Source organism: Neomonachus schauinslandi, chromosome 3 (genome assembly GCF_002201575.2).
Source record: "Neomonachus schauinslandi chromosome 3, ASM220157v2, whole genome shotgun sequence".
NCBI lineage: Eukaryota > Metazoa > Chordata > Mammalia > Carnivora > Phocidae > Neomonachus > Neomonachus schauinslandi.
The window spans coordinates 190,587,390-190,603,014 of record NC_058405.1 but is presented as its reverse complement, the minus strand read 5'-3'; the positions used below and the strand labels follow the sequence as shown (position 1 = coordinate 190,603,014).

At 48.9% G+C, this 15,625-nt stretch overlaps 1 protein-coding gene across 1 annotated transcript in view; it reads right to left on the bottom strand.

The window, feature by feature from the left end:
• TWIST2 (twist family bHLH transcription factor 2) overlaps nt 1–14,842 on the bottom strand; it is a 50,632-nt gene extending 35,790 nt beyond the window's left edge. Inside the window, exon 1 of the mRNA XM_021678980.1 lies at nt 14,170–14,842. Coding sequence (XP_021534655.1) covers nt 14,205–14,687 — 483 coding nt within the window. The 5' untranslated portion in view covers nt 14,688–14,842 and the 3' untranslated portion in view covers nt 14,170–14,204. The remainder of the gene's footprint in view (nt 1–14,169) is intronic.
• Between the last annotated feature and the right edge of the window lie 783 nt (nt 14,843–15,625).

Below are 15,625 nucleotides of genomic sequence, written 5' to 3'. Positions count from 1 at the left end.
CCCCCCTGCCCAGGCCCGCCCTCAGGAGCTGGGAGCCCCCTCCTGCCCTGCACTCCTGGCCTCCCATTCAAACCTTCCTGCTGTTTATTTGCACAGCCAGAAGACAAAAAGCCATCCCTGTGAGTCACCCGCTCTGCTCCGCAGTCGGCTCTGATTCATGCAGGAGGCCCATGGCAGGGACTCACCCGGCCGTTAACCTCTTGGTTTCTTTATGTCTTGACAGCAAAAGGTATCTGTGGTTTCAGATTGAGGATTAAGGCCCAGCTAGCTTCGCAGTGTGTGGACGGCCACAATACAGACCAGAGATGGCCTAGAGCGCTCGTGCCCGGGGCTCTCCCCGCCACCTCCCAAAGCCCGGGCCGCTCTGCCCGGCTGCGGTGGAAACTTACAAATATCCCAGTCATCTTTCTGAAAAGGATTTGGTCATCTGGCAAGTGTGGTCCCAGAATTTGCCAGAAGTATGCATCAAATGCAACCCAGGGGTAAAAGAAGGCAGGCCTAGTGCAAATTAGATTAGGGCTGAGAATCTGAAAGGAAATGTGAGACTGGGAGCCTGGGGCTCTGCTTGGGGCTCTGCCCGGGGACAGGGGCTGGTCTGGGCCCCCTGGAAGGTGCAGGTGGGATGCAGGCTTCAGAGGAGTCTGGAAAGAACTGGGGCGAGGGGCTCTGAAGGAGCTGGCCTGCAGGGACGGGGGTGACTCCCCTGGCGCCCATCCTCCCCTCCAGGCCTGAGCACTCGCGGGCTGGTCAGCACACAAGGCCGGGAGCTAGGGATGAGTGATTTTAATTTCTCATTCTAATCATCAGTGAATTCCAATGCCTCCAGAAGGTGAGGAGGGATTCCTTCCTCCCTACTCTTCCTCCTCCCAGTTTCGGTTAGGAGCATAGTTACTGAGTTCCTTGTATTTTCTCCACTTACTTCCACAAATCTGGACTGCCTTCTGATTAAGAACATTTATCCCCATATACACAGAGAAGAGTTCACAAACCAAAATCAAGCGAGGATGCAGAAAGCACACAGAGGGTGGGAGCCCACTCAGGGACAAGGACGAGGACAAGCTAATCGCTGGAGTTGCAGGAAGGCTGCGCACAGCCCGGCCACCCCAAGCTGCGATCTGCCGGGGACCCAGACTGGGCCATGTTGATACATTCTGGAAAAATGTATCAAATGAAACTAAGGCACTGCATAAAAATAATGGTCAGGGTGTTGAGCCATGCATTGCAAAAGATACAAACACAGGTTTTTTTTCTAGGCTCCTTTCTTTTTTTTTTTTTTTTAATTTAAGGTTTTATTTATTTATTTGACAGAGAGACACAGCGAGAGAGGGAACACAAACAGGGGGAGAGGGAGAGGGAGAAGCAGGCTTCCCGCTGAGCAGGGAGCCCGACGCGGGGCTCGACCCCAGGACCCTGGGATCATGACCTGAGCCGAAGGCAGACGCTTAACGACTGAGCCACCCAGGCTCCTTTCTTACATGACTTCCAGCAGAACCAAAGCTGTCGTCTTAAGAGGAAGGTGCGGCTAGGGGAGAAGGAAGGCTGTGGTGCAGGCGCAGAGCTCCACGCAGGGGGCGTGGGGAGGGCCAGACGGAGTCCCGACCAAGGACTGATTTGTGTCCACCCTCTCCTCTATCTTTACAAAGCCCTGTTTTCTCAAACTGCCAAAGTAAGACATGGCGTTTGCAGAACATTTGGAAACTAAAGGAAAACCATACGAATATGAAGAAGGAAAGGAAGATTTTTGACTCACATTTCGGTCTAGGGGTGTTCGCTCTTGGGACAGACGCACCCACGCAGGCATACGCACTTGGAATTTTCAACCCGGGGTCTTATGCTCTGTTCCGTTGTGGGGCCATTTCCCTCATTTATCAGACACGTGTTTACGACACGAAATTTGCTGACTGTATAGTGTTCCAGTATACGGACAAACCACAGTGTATTCTCAACCAACCTCCCAGGACATTTGAAGCATTTCGCTAATATTAGCAAAGCTGATAGGAATCTCTTTGTTGCTAGGCAGACCCACCATTCTTCACTCAGGACAGTGACTAAAAGTGCAGTTGCTTGCTCAAATGGGCTTTCCTATTTTAAAATCTTTCCTTATCTATTGCCAAAGTCTCTTCACAAAGGTTTTACAATTTATCTTCTCATGTCAGAGACAAGGTGGCCCGGTTCCCCCACGTTTTCCTCAATGCTGAGGATTATCATTATCTTTTTTCCAAATTAATAAAAAAAAAATAGTATCCTCCTGTGTATTTTTAATTTCTTGGTTTATTGTTGAAGTTGAACAATTTTCCTATGTTTATTGGACAACTGAATGTCTTCTGTAAATTCATATTTTCACCCTTACATTCTGCTGGGTGATTATTTGTTTTCCTTTGGATTTTTAAGGGCTTTTTGTCTAGTAGGAATATTGACTCACTGTACAATACATTGTAAATACTTCCTTCCTGGCTCATTTAAAGATTTTGGTTATCATAGATTTTTTTTTAATTCAAATTTTAATTTAATCAGCTATTTTTTTTTCCTTCATAACTTGTGTTTGCTCTACTTTGAAAGATCAGCTTTAGGAAGCAGAGGCTGTGAAGGGTCCCCATGGGTAAATGTCACTTAAGTTCCCTGCATGCTCACTGATGGGTTCTGTGGGACAGTGACCTGGGTGTCCCTGCTGCACTCCATCTATGGCCGGGCCACACATTGTAGGTGATTGATGCTGCACGGAACTATGGGGCGTTGATGGAGCAATATAAATGCATCCCCTTGGATTCACCAGGAAGCCTGATTTTCTATTAGCGTCGTCAACAGATGTGCTAAGGGAGAAGCTGAGTGGGCGGACATTGTGATACCAAAGCCTGGCCTGCTCCGGGGACTGTAAGAAGGACAGGGGAGTGGGTGGGAGGGGCACCCTGTGTATTGTGCACCCAGGGTGCCAAACTTCGTTCATGTCACCCAGATGGTATTTATTTCTGAAAACCACCCGCACAATCAAGGGACAGAGAGCCCCTCTTTGGGCCCTATCTTGACTGGCATGCTGGCCCCAGGGCCCCACGGCTTACAGCGCACCCGTGGGCATGCCCGTGTCTCCCCTTCAGTTATAAGAAGCAGAAAGAGAGAGAGAGGAGCAGAGCATCCTCAGCAAGTGTGCCATGCTGTAAATGTGAGTGCCACACTGAGATATCAAAGCATGTCCACTGTGCCGCCAAGAACCCACATGGTGTTGACAGATGGGGTCCCCGAGACAAGATGTGCCTGGTTTGAGGACGTGACCCAGGCTCCTGTCAGGCCGGGTGCACAGCTAGGGGTATGGACAACCAGATCCCATCCTGCTCTCTCTCTCTCTGGAGTCCTTTTTCTCGGCATTTGGGGAATCGCTGTCTCCCTCCCTGCTGGTTTTCCCTTTGGCGGGGCCGAGGACCAGGAATGGAGGGACAGTAGCATCCCTGGCTTTGGGCAACCTGACGCTCCTGGCTAAGATTCTTTGGGATCTGCTCCCAGTTCTGAGCCCTTCTGCCTGGATTCTCAAGACACAAACAATCCGTGAGCCCAGCACGATCTCTGGGGTTTCTGTGAACGTCTCAAAATGCTGATTGCATAACACCACGAAGGTGATAGTGTTTAAACATGAAACAGAAGGGGATCCTGGCTGAGGAAGCCCTGGGAGAGCCTCTCTGCTGCCCCTCCCTCCTACTGGGTCCCCAGGGCACAGGTGGCTCAGGAGGCACGCCAAGGGTTAACAGATCAGGGGAGGAAGGAGAGAAAAAAGTATAAAGGAGAGAAAACCCACCCAACTGACCCTGAATGAGTTCATGCCATGGTCCTGCCTGCGCCCTGTCTCTGGGGACCACTCTCACAGTGCACTTTGCTCCATTCCCAGCCCTGAGGAAAGTGGTATTTACAGAAAAAGAGGGATTCGCTTCGAAAAGCAGCCCCGAGCCAGATTCCTTTTCAGGAATCATCATGTCCCCCGTGGCAGCAGCATCATCGTCTTGAGGGTCTCTGCCTGAAATGGTCTGGTCCGCCGACAGGCCCTGGGCTCTAGGGAGCCCATGGCTGGGTGGGTTAAAATGCTCATGGGCCACCCTCACGACAGATGGGGAGAATGCCCCTGCTCTCGTCTGCTGGGTCAACTGCAAACCACGCAGAACCTGGGGCCACCCCCTCCCCGCCTGCCACCCCCAAGAACGTGAGAACACGGTCCACGCGGAGGGGCTTCCAGAGGGATGATCGACCTGCCACTAAAATCAGAGGGTGGGGGGAGAAAGGCAGTGTGTTATCAGAGTTGTCTGAGGTTCTTGGGGGTGGGGGAACTGAATTAGGAAATAGATTTCGAAAGAGAAAGAGAAACGTTTTCAGGCAGGGACAACTTGAGGTGGACAATCATCTGATAAACACAGAGTCATGTGGGGAAATGGGACAGCGCCTCTGGAAAGTGGGGGGAAGCTGAAGGTGTGGCACCCCCTCACCCCCACGTCCTGCTGGTTACGGCCTGAGTCACAGGATTGTTTGGGGGTTGTAAAATACATATCCTACGAAATGTATCATTTTGACCATTTTAAAGTATAAAATCCAGGGCATTAAGTGCACAGCGCTCACACTATTGTGCAAACATCATCACTATCTATTTCAAGAACTTTTTCATCACCCCGAACAGAAATCCCACACCCATTAAGCAATCATGTCCCAATCCCCCTCCTCCAGGCCCTGGCGGCCACAAATCCACTTTTGCCTATTCTGGATTTTTCGTGTAGATGGACTCACACAATATTTGGTCTCTGGTGTCTGACTCCTTTGACTTAGCATCATGTTTGCAAGGTCCTTCCCTGTTTTGGCAGGAGTCCGTCCTTCGCTCCTTCTTCTGGCTGAACAGCAATTCCCCTGCAGGGCTAACCCACGTTTTCCTTAATCCCTCAGCAGGCACACATTCGGATCGTTTTCACCTTGTCAGGTGTTGTGAGGAGTGCTGCCCTAAGCGCACGTGCACACATTTTCTGTGGAGACCCTGCTTTTAATTCTTTTAGGGCCTACAGCTAGTGGGGAGAGGCTGGGTCACCCTGACTCCTAGAATACGGACAGCTGCAGGGTATCAGAAACCCCCTCCATCACTTTAGATAGAGGGAAACTGAGTCCCAGAGAGGCTATAACTGGCCTAAGCCACACACAACCATGGGCTGAGAGCAGGAGTGCTCCCCACCCCAAGTTCAACCTCAGGGAAGTCCTGTTGACCCCCTGGACATAAGACAATGGGTTTGCCCCACAGATTAACTTGGCAGCCTAAGCTGTTCCTACAAAGGCAACAGCCTTTGGTTTCCATCTAATTAAAATTCCCCAAAACAGAAAAATACCATGTAGGAGAAGTTCACTAAGGGAAAGAACTCCATATGATTTATTCTGGAAATAGTGACTTCAATAAATTGCAAAATCCGCTGTGCAGAGTCACATTGGTTACAAGTCGTCCTGGGCATCGAAAAGCCCTCAGAATGCAGGGATCATGGCCCCCCCCACATGCAGAATCATGCAGGAGAAAGCATGGGTGTGCACAGGGAGCCAGAAATGCAAGCTCTGAGCACCCTCCCTTTCTCCTCCTGCTTTTCGGAAAATGTGAAATTATGTAATTAATACAAAATGATACTTGCTGTCTCTCTCCAAAACTGTTCACTACGAGCTGGCTGCCCAAGACCCTGGTTCAGACACAGGTCTGCGGAAGGCTCCAGGAGGATGAAGTTTGTCATCTGGGAAAGTGACGTGTTATCACGGTTCCCGAGTTCTGCGCCTCCAGCAGAACGATGCTCTGTGAGAGGGACAATGTGGTCCTTTGGCTTCTCTCGGCAAAGCCAGGCTGGTTCTGGGTGCCTTGCCAACCTCGGAGGTGGGAGGTTGAGATTGTCTTCCGGAGGCCGTCTTTAGATGAGCAGAGGCTTTTCACGTAGAATTTGGCTGTAGGGTAGCTACAGCATGAAATCCAGGAGGAGGAATAAATGCTGAGTTACCACGTGCTTGCATTAGCCCCCGCCAAGCCTGAGCCCCGCTGGGCTCACGCTGGGACGTTCATCAGCACGACCTGCAGGCTGGGCCCGCCAGCAGGTCCCGGCCGCCTAGCCCGGATGCCCAGGAAGCTGGAGAGCAATGCACAGCTCTTTGCAAATGGTCTGCATGGTCTCTCCTCTTGCTCCCCTCCTCTGTCATGGGAGGGTCCCTCCAAGTCACGCAGAAGCACCGAGCAGCCTAGGACAGCAGAGCCAACCCAGGCTGATCCTAGGGTCCCCACCCTGCTGTGGAGCAGGTGTCCACCCCTGACCGCCTCTCAGGGACCCTGCTTTGGCCCCCAGTGGCCTCCTGCCTGGGGCATTAAGGCAGAAGAATTGAGGTGGCCTTGCTGGGTTTTTATGAAGGGTCATTTCTCTGGGAAGGCAGGCAGCGTGCTTATTCTGATAAAACATGTCTTCTCCATTTCTGAGGGAGACTGAGGGAAGAAGGGATCCATGCGCAGCAAGCCACAGAGGGAGAGGCATGTTGGCACACAAGCCTGGATCCTTCTGTCTTCTTCTTAAGGGGCCCCGATCCCCTCGCTTGCCCCGTTCCTTTTGAGAGTCTCCACACAGCGCGCTTCCTGCTCACATCCTCATTTTCTCTTACTTTGTCACTCCTGAAAAAGTTACCTCGTCCATATTATAAATTGTAAGCTGCTAGATTAATGTTTATGGAGTCTCTGGAGACACACGAGGAGATTAAACTGCTCAACAATGAAATGATAGGAAATGGTTCGTTTTTGAAATGTCATAAAACAAAAACGAATAGAGCATAATAACAATATTTGAGATGAGCCGATAAATAGATCATAGTCTTCACCTGATGCATGTTGTTTAATTAAAAGACAATCCCTATGCTCAAAAAGCAGTCTAAATGAGATTTTGGGAATTGGCCACACTTTAACATCCAACAAAATCGCCTCAAGTTCATCCTGGCCTTAAAATGCTTCACTGTGTGGGCTCCTCATCACACCTCAGCAACTCCACGAGACCCGCCTCGGCCGGCAAAGATGCCACAGAACACCAGCGCATGCCCAGGGGGCCACCACACGGTCCCCACCCATGCGGTTTTGGGTGGCTGGAGTCGCTCATGTCGCCCAAGAGACAACAACAAAAACAGGATACACCAGATTTCCTGGGGTACAGATATCTGTTTGGGACACTTTCGTTCTAGTATCAATGCAAAGACTTTCTTGGAAAGTAGTAATGATGGGCAGCTAAGGAGAGGGGGTCACCCAGCATGGAGGTGGGGGCTGGGGGGTCTGGGCACTTCCCAAACCCCCAGAACCGCTCAACTCAGAGACCCCTGAGACAGTGTGTTTATTCCCTGGGTGTGATTGTGCTATTGCCAGAACCTGATGATGGGCTTTTTGTTCATCCTTTATTACTGATTATACTATGAAAACCTACATGGGCCTCAACTAATAGTGAACAGATTAATACAGATTCTTTCTCCGCTAAAGAATACAAGAGGGAATGCTGGGTGTAGGGGTGGGTGGCAGAGGGCACGGCTACAGAAAAAATGCTCACCAGGTAGCAAAAAAAAAAAAAAAAGTGCAAAGGATCAAATCTTTCTTTCTCAGGCCCCACCCACGCACATAGACATCACAAAAGAGAGGAAAATCAGTTTTGATTAGTTAGGAACCAATAGATAATGTCGTACGCAATTTGGAATGGTTTAAATTTGGGAAAATCAATCTTCAGTGAAGATGCTGTTCATCTGTGCAGATCAATCCCATGAAAGAGACAGGGCTCAACTGGAGAAAGAAAATCATGCCTCTCTCTCTCTCCTTTCCTTTCCAATTTACAATAATCCAGGCATTTCCCAAAGAAACGAAAAACACCTCACTATGTATTTATCAAGGCAGTCTCATGAAGAGCGGGACTTTAAGTTCACACAGCTTTCTGGAAGTCAGTAGAGATCTTGCTAACCCCGAAGGCTAGCTTGCCTTCTAACCCTCCACTGAGCCAGACCTCTCTGGCTAACAGGCACTTTGCACTCCCAGGTCCAAAGAGTCAAACAAGGCAAACGGCTTTTGACTTCTGATCCCTCTGCACTCCCCGCAAGCCAAATCCACTTTAAGAACTGAGATTAAGGAAAGGAAACAACAACTCAATCTTTATTTCTAGAGCTCTTGATTGAAGGAAGACGCTGCCTGCTTGCATTTTGACTTCCAGAATGTTAAATCAAAGTAGAACACACAGAGAAATCCACCGTGGCAGTAGATAGAGTCAGAGACTATAAACTATTGGCCTGTTTTCTTTTAGGGAGTTTGTTTATTTTACAAGCTGTCCCTTCTGGAGCCCCACTTGCCGCTGAAGCAGGCAAAAAAAAAAAAAAACCCTTGAATCTCTTAAGAGGAGGGACACACTCAGAGAATTTAACAGAAAAGTCCATGTGGCATTTTATTTGTATAGTGGTAGAAGGGCAGCAGCAACAGCAAAGTGTGGACATTTTTTTTCTCCAAGGGGAAGTCAGAGAAAGGATTCCTATTCCTCCCCTCTTGAAGCAAAAAGCTAAAAACCTGCCCTCCGTCGTCCTGTGCGGAGTGGCGCTAGCTGATGCTCAGGAAAGGCTCTGGCTATGGCCACACCACAGACCTCAGCTATGGGGTTGGGATTTGATGTTTGATCACCATCAAAGGGTTAATCAAAATCAAGGCTTCTGCCCAAATCTTTCCTGTCAGTCACACACCAGATCTGCATGTTCAGAAAAACAAATGTGAACTCTCTGTCAAAATTAAACAATGGGAAATATGAATCTAATGCCAGACAACATAACTAAGTTTGCAATTCTCCCCCAAAAGACGCAGGTGACCATTTTTTTTTAAAGGCTGGATGTGAGCTAAAAAGAAAAAGTATTTTCCAGAAGAGCTGACTTTGATAACTGAAAGCTCTCTGGGTTATCCCTTTCATTTAACTGAGGGGGAAATTCTGATCTGCAGAAAGGGCGGTGTGCCAATTTTAAAGGTATGGATTTTAGGATTTGAGAAGTAAAGTTACAGTTCTACGGAAGGTGTCACAAGAAGCTGGGGTCATCTAAATTTTCCCCTGGTCAAGTAACGGAGGAAAGCATATGGGGATGGGAAATGGGTGCTAAGCAAAATAACGGTCTCCATAGACCCCATGCACGAAGCACTCTCAACCACCGACTTCTTACACATAATCACAGGCTCACGTTATTCTGAACAATCGAGCTGTAGGGAAAACAATACAGACATTTGAAGCACATAAAACACTGTTTTGGTTCAAAATAACTCTATTTTCAATTAACCACTAAAAATCTCTCTCATGTTGGAATGAGGTTACGTGCTGGCTTTTCCAGTTCCTGACTCAAGTCTCCTTGAGCACGACCACCATTAGTAATCACTGAAGACAAACCCCATTGTGATCTAGTTGACATCAGCAGGAAAATCACATCGTAATGTCACTATATCACACTCCAAAACAAACATTAAATTAAGGCACATTTAATATAACTAAATTGCGTTCAAAGCTTTACTACTGAACCAAACACAAAGTGTGTTCCTAGCACAAACAAAGATTACTTTCAAATAACCATGACTGAGTTTAGGGTTTGATCTCTCCCTCCCTCTCTCTCCCTCTCTCTCTCCTCTCCCTGCGTGTATGGCTCTAGGTCCTAAAACTTTAATCTCTACACCTCTTGGTGAATAATTTTTACAAACTGTGGGTTTTAGAATTGTGTGTGTGTTTCATGCATGTCAGTGTAGGCTTAGTATCTTAAAAGCATTTGTTGGGTCAGTTTCAGGTAAATATTTCCTAAAATTTCTTTGCAAAATATTTTGTTTCTTAGTATAGGAAAAAAAAGTATTAATTGGTATTTCTCCTCTCAGAATTCTGGGATTCTACTCTATTCAAGGATAAGAAGGAACCACCGTTAATTATATAGTGGAAATGTTTTGAAATTCCTCATATTTTGAAAAGAAGTACAAAATGCAAATGACATCAGGAAAAAAGTGGATTTGGGCTCAAACCACATTTTTAGCTTATGACTCTGAGATGAGGCATAATAATTCCTTATATAATTTGCTTGTTTGAATATAGAAAAATTTTTAAGTTCTTGTGGGATATTCTTTCCTTTTTATTTTGAGATAACTGTAGATTCATATGAAGTTGTAAGAAATAATGCACAGAGAGTCTCTTATTCTCTTTACTCAGTTTCCCCCAATGGTAACATCTTGCAAAACTATAATGCAATGTCACAACTGGGAAATTAACACTGATAAAATCTCCAGAACTTATTCAGATTTCACCAGTTTTAAGTGTCGTGTGCGTGTGTGTTTCATTCTATACAATTTTATCACATGTGTAGACTCCGGTAACCATGCAGAGTTATCTATTTAAACAGTTTCTGATTTTACTATTCTATCTTGTCCATATCGCTTAGATTCTCCTTCTTCTTTATGGCTGCTTCTTGGCTACAGTAACTTATTCACCTCTTCTTTGAGTTTCATTGCCTCATTCGTGAACTCTTTGCTGGTGGAGAACTTTGTATTTGGTTTGCTTTTTGCAGCACATTTATCCTTTCCCAGGAAAAGACACAAACATAAACAGACATTCCAGCACGCATTCACAGAGTTTTTAAAGACACCAGTGAGAATAGATTAATATAAATACTAAGCTTAAAAACTGTCATAAAAGTTCAGCCTTTAAAATTGGCTTATTAAAATATTTGTTTTTTTTAAAGGCCAGATTTAAACTAAAGTTATGAGTTATAGTGCTCTGCTCAGAAAGAGTTTACTTTATGGTCTTTTTTGCCAGGCAAGAGGAATCTGGCATCTGTGCCGTCCATCCCAGAATATAGTGAAGCAAGGATGATGGAAACTCAATTCTTTCATGCTCAAGACTTGTCTGAAAATAGTACAGTTTTCAGAAAACCTCAATAAAGTACTATATTTCAAATGACCTCAAACAGGCACTCTCAAAGTCCCATCCCTCCATCCCCCGCCTGCACTGGCCAGATACTTAGCAAGACTTCTTCATGCAAGGTTGAAAGAATAACCACAGACCCTTAAAGAACAATATACCCACATCACAGAGGTCAGCTCCCTCCATTGGATCTTATTGACGGGGATGTTATAACAAAACAATACTTGTATTTTAGATAGCTCAGTCTTTCATTCCACTTCTTCGGATCAATCAAAATCTCTCCTGCATGTACGTTCCCCATGGGGAATTCATTTGCTTTGGAGACCAGCTAGCATTCCAAATACAGCAGTTAACAAACACCTCCAAGAAGTAAATGTTCAGCAGGGAGGAACAGGCTTATACACTTTTTAGAAGGTGAGAGGGTCACACTCTGTTCTCCAAAGTTCCAAACTAAAAATTCTCGGGAAAAAAAAAAAGTAGTTTGTTGAGTACAGTAACCTACTGAAAATCTGTGCATATTGCAGGAGTCAGGGAAGATGTTTTCTTTAATGACAAAGTGGAGAATAGGAAAAATGTCTGATAATCATCACCTTCCTCCAAGCCAGGTGCCCCTGACTCTGTTCCTAAAGCTTCAGCATTTATTTAATGAGATTAAAAACTTCCTTTGAGATTTTTCCAATTAGATGAACTCAGCTGACTGTCTAAAGATGCCTGATTTATAGTATATTTGTATGTTTAAATACCAGACCAAAGAAGAAAGTCAGGGTAAATATCAGCACCATCGAACACCATTTCCTATGCTCCTCTTTATTTCAAGGGAACAATTTAGGCTTTTTGTGGTTGTTGCTGTTCATCTGGACACAGCTTATTTCATATATGTGAAAATATCTCATATTGAGACATTAAAATCACACACAATTTACTGAAAGTTCTAGAAATTCTTTGCTGATACATGTAACTAACACTTCTTAAAAATATTACAAATAATAAATGTCATTTAGCAACATTTTCAGGAAATCAAACCAATCATGATTGTATTTATATTCACAGAGAATAATGTGATAAAAACAAACAAGCAAAAAAAAAAAATGTTTGCCCAACATGCCTGATAAGTAAAAACAAGGTGTGTCCAGAATTATTGGTATATCAAAAATGTCCACATTTCCCTTCTCTTCTTGTAGAGAGTGCTTATCTATCTATCTAAAGAAATTGGCTTACTGGAATTAGTTATATTCAAGTATATAAAAATAAATAGGCCGCCATATAGATTATTTGTTCTCCAGCTGAATGTGTTATCTGTTATATTTTAAGGATTTTTCCCCAAAAACCCTCAACACTTATAATAAATAAATAAAAAATATTTTATTTTTATATGACTTTACTTGTGATCTATATCTGATTCTCTAAGTTTGAGGAATGCAATTATTTTAAAATGAATTTTAAATGATCCTACTAAATTTTGCATTAAGGTAATATCTCCTGGTATTTGTTTTCAATAATTGTCTGGAGGGAAGTCTTAATGATAATTCTGTTGACAATTTCCTTAAACAAAGCTATACATGTATGTTTTACAAAGATGACATTCCTCATCTGTTTGTCCTTACTTCAGATGTGCTGTAAACTATGGATGGGTCTAAAGGGTAAATGGAATTAACTAATGGAAGCTCACAATTTAGGCAGCAAAACCCAGAATTAATGTATTATTCCCCCTCTAGCATTTTACTACTCAGCCAATCCAAACTTTCTTTCCTAGAGAAATATGTGATTGGGATACTTTCCATCTGTTTTTGACAAAGATAGAAGATTCCCAAAAGTTATTCTCTGCTAAAAATTCTTTCTTTTAAAAACCTATAAAACGATCATTATCTTAAGGGGGGCAATTTCATCAAAAGAATTTTCAGTGGCACAGAAATAAAAACTTAAATTAAAAAATTCACTTGTGCTATATCAGCCTTTTGTGACCACAGCAAAAACATTTGCAGATATTACAGAACCACATAAAAAAGAAATAGATAAGTTTGGGAGAACGGGCGGGGGCACACTCTGGATTAATCTAAATTCCTTCTGTGTGAAGTAGAGACTTACAAAAACATTGCAAGATGAGCAGGAAACTAAAGCATACTAAGTAGTAAGCATCTTTACCAACCCCCCCCCCAAAATATTTTGCACCTTCCCATTGCTCTGGAGAACCCTTGGAGGGGAAATGCCCACCAGCCTCACAAAGCCTTCTGCAATGGAAGGCGCCTCGGGAGTTAGAGCTTGTCTAAAGGGACTTGCAAGGTGTCTGGTGAAAGTGAGCTAGTGCAGGGCTCCCTGACCGCTCTTCCAGAGCACACCAGAGTTTCCAAATGCTCTCAGCAGCTGTGTCCCCTTCGCCCGCAAACCTGTTTCCCAACCTGGACCCCTTGTGCTCTCCTGCGGGCCGGGCGCCGGGAGGCAGCGCGGGCAGAGCCCCCTCCCAAACTCTCCAGGTTCAAGGCTGCAACCAGAGGCTCCCAGCTCCGAGATCCGTCCACCTGCCTGGGGGCAGCGGGTTTCCGACCCCCCGGGGTGTGCTCCCGGCCTAGGCGCTCTGGTCTCCGCGCCTCGCCCGGTCCCTGTCTCCCGCGCTCCCGGCGCAGGGCCGACCCAGGCTCTCCCGCTGCAGTGGCCTCGGAGCCACCAGCGCGGGACAGTGTCCTCCCGCCCTCCCCAAGGCAAACCTGGCCGCCGGCCCGCTCCTCTGCGCCCACCCGGCCGGCCAGGGCGCCGACGGCTGGGCTCCCGAAGAGCGGGCCGGGAGGCCCTGCTCGAGCCGTCGGCGAAAACTCAGTGTCCGCACCACGAACGGGTTCTGCGGCTTCCCGGGAAGAAGGCAACGCCGCGCCAGGCGCAACGCGGCTCGGGCAGCCTCCCGGGCGGCCTTGGCTCCGGACGACGCAAAGGGCAGTGGCTAGGCTGCCGGCCGTTCTTCCGATGCCCACTCTCCCGACGGTCACACACAGGCGCCCACAGCAGCAGCAACATGGAAAGTACGGCTGTCACCGCCCCCCACCCCTCGGCTCCCGACTGACACCCAGCAGGGAAACTTGCAAAAGTCCCCAAGGGTGCCCCTGGGACATGGGAGCTTCCCAACCGACCCCTTTCTGTTGCTGCGAGGAAAAGCACCCCCACCACGCCGCCGCGGCCCGCAGGGCCTCCACGAGGAGGGATGCGCGGGCCGGGCCGCCCGCCCCCCGCTGCGGAGGGCGCCGGTCGCGCGCACTGCACCTACCCTGGCGCGCGGGTCCGGACGTGGGTGGCGCCGCGCTAGTGGGAGGCGGACATGGACCACGCGCCCTCCATGCGCCACACGGAGAAGGCGTAGCTGAGGCGCTCGTGGGCCACGTAGCTGCAGCTGGTCATCTTATTGTCCATCTCGTCGCTCTGCAGGACCTGGTAGAGGAAGTCTATGTACCTGGCGGCCAGCTTGAGCGTCTGGATCTTGCTGAGCTTGTCCGAAGGCAGCGTGGGGATGATCTTGCGCAGCGCCGCGAAGGCCTCGTTGAGCGACTGGGTGCGCTGGCGCTCGCGCACGTTGGCCAGGATGCGCTGGCTCTGCAGCTCCTCGAAGGACTGCGCGCTCGGGCTGCCCTTCTTGCCGCGCTTGCTTGGGGTCGGGCTGCCATCTTCGCTCGACTTCTTGCTGTAGCGCCGCTTCCGGCCAAAGCGCTTGGGCTGCCTCTCGAGCTCCTCCTCGCTGGTGCCCAGGCTGTCCACGGGGGACACGGGCGAGCTGGAGCCCTCCTCCATGGCGCCCGCCCGGCGCGCTTGGGGCTGGGGGCGCCGGGCGCCGAGCGCGCGCCGCTGGCCAAGCCCGCGGTCGCCGAGCACACGCTCTCCGAGTTGCTCGAAAGGCTCTGATTTCAAGGCCGGCTTGTGCAAAACCGAGGTCTCCGGGAGAGGAAGTTATTCTAACTTTTTTGGAAACTCTAGCCGGGCTGGGTTGCTAAATAGTTGTCAGGAGCGAGGGCGGCGCGCTGATTGGCCGCGGCGGCCGGGGGCAGGACGAGTTCTGGGGCCTTCGCCGGCCGCCCCCGCCCCCCGGCGCGGCACTTTCAGTTTTGCCTCCCCCTTCGGCCCCGGCCGCGGCGGGCACCCCGGAGGCCGGGCCTTTGCGCGCCGCCCGCGCCCCCGGGCCGGGATCTGAACTCTCCGGCCGCCCGGCGCCCTGGGCATTGCCGACCTGCTTTGTCTGCTCCTTAACGTGGAGATCGGGCCCCGCCAAGCTGCAGGATCTCCCCGGGGCGCGAAGGGCACGGGAGCTGAGTCCTACCCTAGATGCGCTCCCGGGAGGTGAGGACGAGGCGGGGAGCCCCGGCCGTGCTCCGGCCTGTGTGCTCCTTGGCTGCCCCCCGGCAGCGCCGCGAGTCCGCGCCGCGGCCCGCACACTCGGTCTGGGGTGGAAGACGCGCGCGGGCAGGGGTCCCGGCGCCCGGACCACAGGCGTGCGGACACTCGGGTGCCCTCCGAGACGCCGCTGCCCCCCGCACGCGCCTCGGGGATCAGTGCACACGCGCCGGCTCTGCCCAGGCTTCGTGTTGGGTGGCCTCTCTCACCCCAACTTGCTGGGGATCCCGGCACCGACGCCCTTTGCAGACCTTCCTTCTAAGTGCTTTCAAACTTGAGCGCCCCAGCGAGCCTCTGCGGGAGCGCCGGCGCCCACCGCGCCCACCTGCTTGGCCCTGCCT